General features: G+C 44.7%; 1 protein-coding gene across 1 annotated transcript in view; it reads left to right on the forward strand.

Annotated features, from left to right (window-relative positions):
- Positions 1–9931, forward strand: part of pak1 (p21 protein (Cdc42/Rac)-activated kinase 1) — a 47381-nt gene extending 37450 nt beyond the window's left edge. The window contains 6 exon segments of the mRNA XM_063205364.1: positions 6–118; positions 1770–1887; positions 3507–3606; positions 4510–4706; positions 8187–8324; positions 9832–9931. Coding sequence (XP_063061434.1) covers positions 6–118; positions 1770–1887; positions 3507–3606; positions 4510–4706; positions 8187–8324; positions 9832–9918 — 753 coding nt within the window. The 3' untranslated portion in view covers positions 9919–9931.
- Positions 9932–10820: the final 889 nt, after the last annotated feature.

The following is a 10820-nucleotide window of genomic DNA, read 5'->3' on the forward strand; positions in this document are numbered from 1 at the left end:
TGCAGGTGGCCATCAAACAGATGAATCTGCAGCAGCAGCCCAAGAAGGAGCTGATCATCAACGAGATCCTCGTCATGAGGGAAAACAAGAACCCCAACATCGTCAACTACCTGGACAGGTGAGCGGATGCCAACAGAAACAACAAGAGTTTGGCTCTAGAACGTTAGTCAACCTCCCTCCCAAAGCCTGGTGGACTGGTGATGAGTTTGGCCTGGTCCTCCCCTTCAAGGGCAACTCCTGCCAATTTTAATGTGCTGTTGTATTGCTCATGCTACCCTTGACTTGTCAGTACCCGGTGACGCCGCAGTTTTTGGCCCAGCCCTTTCCGAGATATGAGCTATTCTAATGGGGGCAACTTTTGTTTACATTTTTTAAAAAATGAGCATAGGCCTACTCCAAATATTATCCCAAAAGGTAATGCTGTTTGCTAGCTGTCTGCTGATGTTGCATAACCTTTTGGATGTTTTTGGGAATAAATAAAAATGTTTTTTTGAAATGTAAACAAAAGTTGCCCCCATTAGAGTAGCTCATATCTTGGAAAGGGCTGAGTCAAAAAATACGGCGTCACCGGGTACTGACAAGTCAAGGGTAGCGTGATCACATTTTTATCAATGTGATAATGTGATTTGCAGACAACAGTGGTAGCTTGCATCGATTTCAATTGTGTTATCGAATCTTCCACATGCATTCTTTAAAAGATGAAACGAGAACGGCTTTGAAGGCAGTTAATGGTGGCAAGGATGTTTTTTCGCTCTTTTCCTGACTAGATGAGGTCCCGCCTTCTGAAATACGTCTCCAATGCCGCCTCCCCAGATGTATGTGTAGAGCAAGGAGGAACTATTTTCCTCTTGCAAGTCAGGTCAGGTTAGGTTAGATCAGGGGTTCCCAAACTTAACCATGCCAAGGCACCCTATACTGTATATATACCGGCAGATTACAGCCAAGGCCCTCTTTCATGAGTTGTGCCACACTTTTTTACCCCTGTGCTCCGTATTTCACAACCATATTCTATGTCTGTGAGGCAGTGCCCCACTGGGATTTTGAAAACAACAGAGATAATAGTTGCAAATGTTGAAAGATGCAATAAATTACTTTAATACAGGTCTTTGTTTAGTTTATTTTGGGTGTGTTTTAGTTGTTGAATTATTTATTTTGTTTTGCTATACTTTTCCTGCCCACTTGCCGTGGCCCCCCTAGCAACATGTCATGGCCTCCCGGGCCGGGGCCCCCGGCCCCCACTTTGAAAACCACAGGGTTAAATAGTTATTTTATCCTGGCAGCCAGATTGGCGATGTTTTCCAAGGATCCCGTCTTATGATCACATTACTAAAGCCAATCTGACCGGGCTCGTATAAGCGTTGGCCGTAATTGTTTGCCACAGACAGATGGTATTTGTGATGGATGGGCCTGGCCTGTTATGCTGCGATACCTTTTATTGCTAATTAGAAGGATCTGGTGTCAGTGGTGTGATATTGTTTTCTGTGAAGGTGGCTGGAGGGGTGGGCGGGTGTCTTGTGTAGTAGGATTAGTGTGTGTGTGTGTGTGTGTGTGTGTGTGTGGGGCTGGGCCTCCTGTTTCTATAGCAACATGCCTCGTCCAGGCCAAATTGTTGTGTATTGCCCCCCACCCCACACCTCCCCCTTCCACGTTCTTGTGTCTCTAGTTACACACATATCCCTCAGCTATGTAACTCGATGCCAAGTTGTGTTGTTGTCGCCGTAGCCTGCATGCATGCTGCAAATGTGACTGGAGTCATCTGGTTTCCATAGTTACCTGGTGGGCGACGAGCTGTGGGTGGTGATGGAATACCTGGCCGGGGGCTCGCTCACCGACGTCGTCACGGAGACCTGCATGGACGAGGCGCAGATCGCGGCCGTCTGCCGTGAGGTGAGTGTCACCACATCCAGGACCGTATGAAGACACTATGGGCACTACACATCACAGGAGCCCATAGTGAAAAAATATTTGTAAAGTTTGTGTCATGTAATGCCCCCTAACAGGCTGTACAGTAAATGGTTGGTGCCCCTGTCCCGTATGGATAATCTGGCCCTGACCACATCTCATCTCATCACAAAATCGTCATGGGTATCACAGCCAAATATTGCACTCGACCTCAGATGGCTTTAATTAAGTCTTTGGCTGCGAGCAACTAAAATAGAACTTTTGTTCGAGAAAACCTGAGCTCGACTCGACTGCAAATCCTACATGGCTTTAATGGGAAAAGATGACAAACTAAGCCTTAGGGGGAAATTTTTCAGTGACCGAAATGTCAGCTTTTGCATTAAAACCTTGACTCTAATTGTAGCAGTGTTGCACTTCTTCCATCATTTTCAAGTGATTTCCATTGAGATAGCTGCACCTGCAAGAAAGACTCAAGGTGTGCAGGCCACCTCCTCCATTCTACTTGAAGTACACACACAGTAGAATGTGATATACAGCCTGGCTAGAGTTGCAAAGCTCTTTGGAAAGCTTTTTGCATACATGGACCAGCCAGCATAGCCAAGTAGACAGCTGAGGAAACAGTTCTAACCTATAAATACATTCACCATCTTATCCACATTGGTCATAAAGCACTGAAGACTCAAGGGCTTCTGATCCATAACTTTATTTCCATCTGATGAGAAATCATTTTGCGCGTCATCAAAAAACATTTGAATATGACATTGTGAATATCATGAACTAATTTCAGGCCACTTTGATTCTCTACTGAAGGCCAGTTACAATCATGAGACTTGACTACAATGACGCCCATTATGCATTCATATAACCGAAACACATGTAACAGGCATATTGCTACACATTAAACAACAACAGCTATGTACTGTAGCAAAAACATGTTAAAATGCTCTTTTTTAGAATGAAGGCCTTTCTAATTTAGTGCATATTCTAGGTATTTGCAAAGACGCCGGGACGAGTTTTAAAGTGGTGATGCATTTTTTTTCTTTATTTCTTAACAATGGTTACTGCTGCTGCACTCCACTCATTTGTTTGCGGTAAAAGTTGAAATCCTCATTTAGGGAGCCCAAAAGTGGGGATGTGAATGCACCACTGCATCCCCTTTTCAAGCACCTACTGTGTAGATGTACAGTATAGCGTTCATTATGTCTGACTGTTTTAGTAATACCTACGTTTTTCTTTTACTTCAGACATGTAAAAGTTATTTCTCTTTTACCTGACATGTTTCCATGGTATAGCTTCCGTCTTCATCAGAAGGGTCACATGGATGTTGATGTGTGACGTGCTTTAAAATCAGTATGTGTACTCGTGCAACTCCACAGAGTTGGCTATAATCCAGGGGTGGAACTTACTGTACGTTTTTTCCCCACCAGTCACGGTAGCAGGTAGATTTCAAAATATACCAGTCACTCACTGTTTTTAACAGTCAAAGTGACTGGTGGGTTGAAAAATGTGCCAGTCACCACTGAAATGTACCCGTCATTGGCAGGTGGTCGGGTGCTTATTTCCATCCCTGCAATAATCGTGTGTATCTTCTTGGCTGTGTGCAGTGTCTGCAGGCCCTGGAGTTCCTGCACTGCAACCAGGTGATCCACCGGGACATCAAGAGCGACAACATCCTGTTGGGCATGGACGGCTCCGTCAAACTCAGTGAGTTGCTGCACGGCTGCATGAATGTCGGCACCAGTAGCCTCCAATTCTTTCCCCCCCAATGGCCACATTATGCACGCAAATGAGGCTGAGGACCAAACAAATTGCCCGACTGTGTGGTCACAGATAGCACACATGTATCATTGTTCATTTGCTCCAACCTCATGGCGGGCCGGATGTTGGCCATGCCTGGGCCGGATCTGGCATGCAGGCTACCGTTTGGAGACCACTGGTCAACACTACTACTGCATGATCACTTGGTTTCCTTCTACACCAGCATTTGATTAGGTCTTAGCAGAGAACTCATCAGGAGCTCAGCAAGGTTATGGCTTTGAAGTGTGTGAAATATGATACAGTTACGTATGACACTATAGTGGTAACAAGGCTTTGTGACTATGCTGAAGAAATGGTACTGCAATGTATGGCTTTCACCAGTAGAGGGAGAAGGTGCTCCACACAACGTCCAGCAGATAGTTGAAATGTACTTAAAAATATATATTTATTATGAACGATTTACTACATTTTTGATTGTGTAAATACTTTGTACTGTGTACTACTTTGTAATTTTTCACTTTTTTAACGTAACTTGTTGTGTAAATGTTATTCTTTATTTGTTTTATTTTATTACATTATTATTTCATTTGATTATTTTATTCATTTTAAGTCTTATTTAATTTTGTTGTGAAGCACTCACTGGAGTCAACTGTTGTACTTAGTTATTTATTTGTGCTATAAAAATGGTACGTATACTAGTGACTTGACTTTATTAAACCCTCTTCCTCCCTCCACAGCCGACTTTGGCTGGAGACAACTCTTGTTGAGTCAACTCAACTGTAGTTAGTTGTGCTATAAAAAATGGTATGGTGACTAAACTTCCCTCTTCCTCTCTTCCTCCCTCTACAGCCGACTTTGGCTTCTGCGCCCAGATCACGCCGGAGCAGAGCAAGCGCAGCACCATGGTGGGCACGCCCTACTGGATGGCCCCGGAGGTGGTGACGCGGAAGGCTTACGGGCCCAAGGTGGACATCTGGTCCCTGGGCATCATGGCCATCGAGATGATCGAGGGGGAGCCACCCTATCTCAACGAGAACCCACTCAGGGTGAGACGACTCTCTCTGCTGTCAATATTAACCAGGACACGGCCTTCTTGTGAAATGATGCAACACCTTTCTCAGGCCAGGAGCAATGCAAATATCATTTCTATGTTTGGTTTAAACTTTGGCATAGCCTTTTCTGGCCTCGACCCATGGGTGCCGCTAGGGGGAGGAAAGGTGCTACAGATTCTAAGGGCCCAAGCACGAAAAGCACTGACAGGGGCCCCTAAGGGGGCCCAAAATTCAAATCTTTCATGGGGCCCAAAATTTCTGGCGGCGCCCTTGTCTCGACCAGTAGCAAACTGAGGGAGGCGGGTTAACCAGGCTGTTTGGGGAACATTATTCGTTATCTTTTTGGTCATATCAACATCTTTTGAAAGTCGATGATAATCAGGTAAGTAAATATGGCTTATGGGCAGCTGTGACCTAATTATTAAGGAGGTGGTCTTAAGATCAGAGGGTTGTAGGTTCAATCAAACCCCACATTAACCTCTCCCTATGCCTCCATTCATAGCTGAAGTGCCATTGAGCAAGGCACCTATCTCCACATTGCCACTTGCCGTGTGTCGCTTTTGATGAATGCGTCAGCTAAGTGTAATGTAATATATAAGTCAAGTCAAGTCAGCTTTTATTGTCACTTTCTTCATATGCACAGGCCATACAAGGAAAATGAAATTATGTTTCTCTCTCTATACCATGCCAAGACATAGACATACACAGGACTGACATTTTACAGACTGACAAAGTACAAGACAGGACAGGTAACAGTGATGGAATGGTAACAATAATGATTAATAATAAATACAATGAACATTTAACATTGAACATTTAACATGTAGACAAAGGAAGGATATGAATATAATACCTGTCAAGCTGAGATACAGACCTCTTCTGTATCATGGGATTTGGGCTTGACAATGGCAGCCTGTTTTGACAGAATGCCAACCTTCTCACAGTTTTCTTCCGAATGTAAACCATCTCAATGAGAACCCTCTCAGGGTGAGACGACATTCTCACAATCTTTTTCTGAATGCGACAAACTGATTTTTGACACAGAGACAGTTGATAACACATTAGTCATCAACCCCCGCATCACCAAACTAGCACACCGGGTATTTCATAACCTGCCCCAGAGACCACATATCCTGAGGCACACACTTCCTGTGATGTTCCATGGCGTCCTTGCCAGGGAATTGGCGCCGTACGGCAGCCTCCAGAGCTGAGGTCGGGAATGTGGGAATGTGTATGTGTGAGGAAAGCGCTCTGAGACAACTTCATAGTTGTGATACTGTTCATGGTTGTGATACTGCGCTATATAAATGCATGATGTATTGTTGTATTGTATAGTGGGTGCATGTGCACATCCAAAGTAGCTTTGTGCAGGTGCCAGACAGCAGTGTCAGAAAATGGGAAGAAGTACTGCAGTTCTGCACACTGCTCCAAAAAGAAACTTGGATTAAAACTTGCAACATTTTGATCACCCTGACTCTTCCTCAGGCTTATCATGAATGCCAGGGTGACTGAAACATTGCCTGTTTTAATTAAATGAAGTTAATGTTTGGAGCACAATTAGCAATGTGCAGATATCCCTCTTTCCATACATGCTGGAAGGATCAGAAAATTGTTTAGTTTGGGAACCATTTTGTGGTTTTAAGCTCAAAACTTGCTCTCCTGGTTCATACAGTGGTAAGGATAATTGGTGTAAAACAGTATGATAACCTTCAGTTTGTCTTTGACTAGTGTGATTTGAAAGTGACTGGCAAAAGCCAAGAGGAATCCATCTCCGTGGAGGGTGGGGGAAAGTCGGATCTTACTCTGCCATTTAAATTCATTGGAGTTCCGAATTCAAATTAAAACCCATATTGTGCTTTATTAGCATGACTGTTACAATATAGCGTTACAAAAGCGTACAAAACAAAAGTGTGAATATAGTTACCTTAACCAATCAGAAACAGACTTCGCAAGTCAGTTCTGCGTCACCACTCTCAACTGTTAGCTGATTGACAGTGAGCGAACTGAGCTGGGAGGCTTTTGCCAGACTACGTAGGTGCGGAGCCAAAATTTTTGGGTGGAGTACATAGGATGGTGTCACTAGGCTACATGATACAGTGCCCAGATACAGTGTCCATTATTACAGAGAAAGCTCCTTCCTTCCTACAGCGATCGCAGGCCTAAATAATGTGTAATGGCCTGAATGTCTAAATTGCTGACTGAAATTTTGTAACCATTTTATCTCTTTCTTACCTTTATCTTGAATTGTGTGTTTGTTTCATTTATGTCTTCGCATTTATCATGTATTGATGTTTACTTATCTTTAAAGTGGAGTAGAGGAACTGTATTGATCCTGCCGGAAATTAAGGTTGCCACCAGCAGCACACAAATTAACTACTTTTTCTTCCGACACACTGCAACTACTGCACTTTATAGTGTCAAAATTCCTTCCAGGGAAAGAGTAGAGTACCGTATATGCCTGCGGCTTTCTGCTTTTTACAGAAGGACCACCACTGAGTTCTAATATACATTGCACGACGGATTGAACATAAAGCACAGACATGCATACATCTGTACATTCAGACATCAGGCAAATCAATCATCTATCACCCATCTGCATACAAACCACATAACCTGGAGAGAGAGGGAGAGAAGAGCTGCAATACACAATTAAGTACACAAGTACACCACCAAGGTGCAAAGTGTTCTGATAAGGTGTCTAGCTGTAGTCCATATTCTAGTCACCTATAAGATTCTCCAGTGTTGCAGTGTAGAACATAGAGAAATGCACTAATGCACTAGTGACTAGACCACCACACACACGCACAGTATCTATGATAGATAAAGTACAAGAGTATATAAGGCCATTGGGGTCACTAAAACATAGGAAGATATACGACTAGCACTGAGAGTAAATCCATAATACAAGACAGGGCGCAGGAGCAAAAACATAAAATGGGCCACCAAGAATAGCCATACACCTTGTACAGTAGCACTGATGTTGCAGACGGCCATAGATTTTTAGCACAGGTGGTGATATGGCAACATTTTGTTTTGAGGAGGAAATGAAAAGATTCCATTCATTCTAGAAGTGTTCAAGAACTGCAATGCAGGAGGCGGGCGTGCCAGACTAGGAGCCGATTCTAAAATCGACCCTGTTGGAACTGAAGATGGGCAGGGTAAAGACAAAAAAACAGGAGGGGGGTATGGGGAGGTCTAGAGGCCGTTTTTTTCAATAAAGGTTAAGAACTGGCCCTGCCGTGGCCTGGCGGTAGAGCACTGGGTTACTACGCTGGTGACCCGGGTTCGATTCTGTCCCGGGTCATTTACCGATCCTTCCCCGTCTCTCTCTCCCCACTCATTTCCTGTCTCTCCTTCACTGTCCTGTCAAAAATAAAAAGGCAAAAAAGCCCTAAAAAACATTTCTCAAAAAAGGTTCACAACTGATCTAACATGTGCTGTGTTTTTACACTTCTTCTTCTTCTTCTTCTTCAGGCACTGTACCTTATCGCCACCAACGGCACCCCGGAGCTGCAGAACCCAGAGAAGCTGTCGTCCGTCTTCCGGGACTTCCTGAACCGATGCCTGGAGATGGACGTGGAGAAGAGAGGCTCCGCTAAGGAACTCTTACAGGTGTGTGTGTGTGTGTGTGTGTGTGTGTGTGTGTGTGTGTGTGTGTGTGTGTGTGTGTGTGTGTGTGTGTGTGTGTGTGTGTGTGTGTGTGTGTGTGTGTGTGTGTGTGTGTGTGTGTGTGTGTGTGTGTGTGTGTGCGTGCATGTGTGCGTGCGTGTGTGTGTGTGTGTGTGTGTGTGTGCGTGCATGTGTGCGTGCGTGTTTGTGTGTGTGAGAGAGAGAACTGACTGACGCATGTTCATGTCATTAAAAAAAAGGCATAATTAAATCACAAATCACATCTAGCATATCAGATACACATAAATGCTAAAAAATGTCAAAAACTCTAGAAGACCGTTCAGTTGCACTGAGGATACTTTCAAGGTTTTTTCTGCTTTTTGCAGACCGCCTAAGTAGGGCATTGCATGCGTATTACCATCAGCCTTGACATTTGTGGTTTGTGCACATTTCCTCTCAGAGAGTCAAGTAGTTCAATATGTTTTCAATATACCCCCTAAGCTAAGTATGGGCTTGGGTGGATCCTCGTTGAAAACAGTCAGACCCCTGCTGACCTGATGTTAATGTGGAATATCTCCCCATCGGGTTCGCTCCGCTCTGAGTGCCATGGATGTACGTACGGGTATACATCCATCAGAGGCGGCTTTTGCCCGACACTTTAGCCTCCCACGCAGTCATCTGAAGATATTAGATAGACTAGATAGAGCAAGGCCATGTGTGTGGGAGGAAGAAGGGCTTAGTTCTGCATCAGCGACAGCAGAGAGAGTCGTTGAACGGCGCACGTCCACTGTATTAGCCGTGGAAGTTTTATAACTGCAGCAGGGCGACTGTGGTGAGGGAAAGGAATAAGGCAGGAAGGCTTTATGAGATCAAGGCCACTTGATAGCCCTCAACCTGGCAGCCAGCCAGCCAGCCAGCCAGGAGTTTGGAGGGGAGGGCCAGTTCTGAATTCAAATAATTTAATAAACGGATTATACTTCACAAATCTTGTTAAATATGGCGAGTGATGTAAGTGTCATGATGTTTTTAATTTCATGTGAGTTGTTTTTGTAGACAACAGCTAGTGAAATAAACGGGGACAATTTAGTTTAAACGCACACTACCAAATGGAATCTACTGTATGTAGATGAGAAAATGATGCAAATAAATACAGTTACGTCAGAATGCCCTACGTATTGCACACAGTGAGTGCTAAAGTGCACTCGTCTCGAGAAAATGGCTCAACCTGAGAATACTGTAGGTCAGTCATACTATATAGATTATCTGTAGATACTGAGACTAGTAGTTAGTCAGTTATCAACACAAGTTGAACATACTCTGTTGAAATGTTGCATAACTCTTGGTCACAGATAGATAAGATAGATGAAATAAGTTTCTTACCGGCATTCACCTACAGACTTTAGCCGCACACACACACGCACGCACGCACACACACATACACACACACACACACACACACATTATGATTTCTGAAAGACTTGTTTTTCTTTTTCTTTTTTTCTCCTCTCAGCACCAGTTCCTGAAGGTGGCCAAGCCTCTCTCCAGTCTCACTCCCCTCATCCTGGCGGCCAAGGAGGCGGCCAAGAACAATCGCTAGCTCCCCCACCCCGGCGGCCCGCTAGCCCCCCCACCCCGGCGGCCTAGCTACCCCCACCCCACTCCACTCCAACCCCCTCTCAACTGGAGCATGTCACCCACCGCCCACCACCCATCTACTCCAAGGAGGCGGCCAAAAACAACCGCTAGCCCCTACGCGACCCGCAAGCCAGCCCCACCCCACCCTACTCCACTCCATCCCCCTCTCAACTGGAGCATGTCAACCACCGCCCACCAGCCCCTGACCTCTAAACCTCTGTCCTCCTATCAATCAGTCTCCTCCAGCCTGTCCTATACTCTCATTCTACTCTTCTGCACACCTCCTCCTCCTCCTCCTCCTCCTCCTCCTCTTCCTCATCTTCCTCCTCTTCTTCTTACATTGGTGGTGGTGGTGGGTGTAGGGAAAGTCACTGGGTTCTGTCGGCCCTCAAGTGTGAAGGATGAAGGATAGAAAAGTTTTCAGAGTGAGGAGTCCGCACACTTAAAATCCCTTTTATTGTTCTTTTATTGTTTCATGGCTGGATTTCTTTGACACAACAGTCTTCATCTTTTATTGTTTCATTCGACTTGACAGTCAGATCTGATGAAGACTGTTGAGTCGAAGCCTAATCCAGCCATGAAACAATAACAGAACAGCAAAAGGGATTTTAAGTGTGCGGACTCCTCACTCTGAAAACTAGTCACCATTTGTCCTGCATCTTTTCCTGGGATGTGCACAATCTTCACCTTCAACTGAGGATAGAAAAGCCCACCCTGTGACTGCCACATATGAAGTATGTGAGGTGACCGATACTAAAAAAAAGTTAACTGCACACTTTTTTGAGCAAATCTGATGACGCACAGAGGTGGGAACGTGTTGTTCACTCTGAAAATACGAGCAAAAAGTCCAAAAAGTGTGCGGTC

This window comes from Engraulis encrasicolus, chromosome 8 (assembly GCF_034702125.1).
Source record: "Engraulis encrasicolus isolate BLACKSEA-1 chromosome 8, IST_EnEncr_1.0, whole genome shotgun sequence".
NCBI classification, from domain to species: domain Eukaryota; kingdom Metazoa; phylum Chordata; class Actinopteri; order Clupeiformes; family Engraulidae; genus Engraulis; species Engraulis encrasicolus.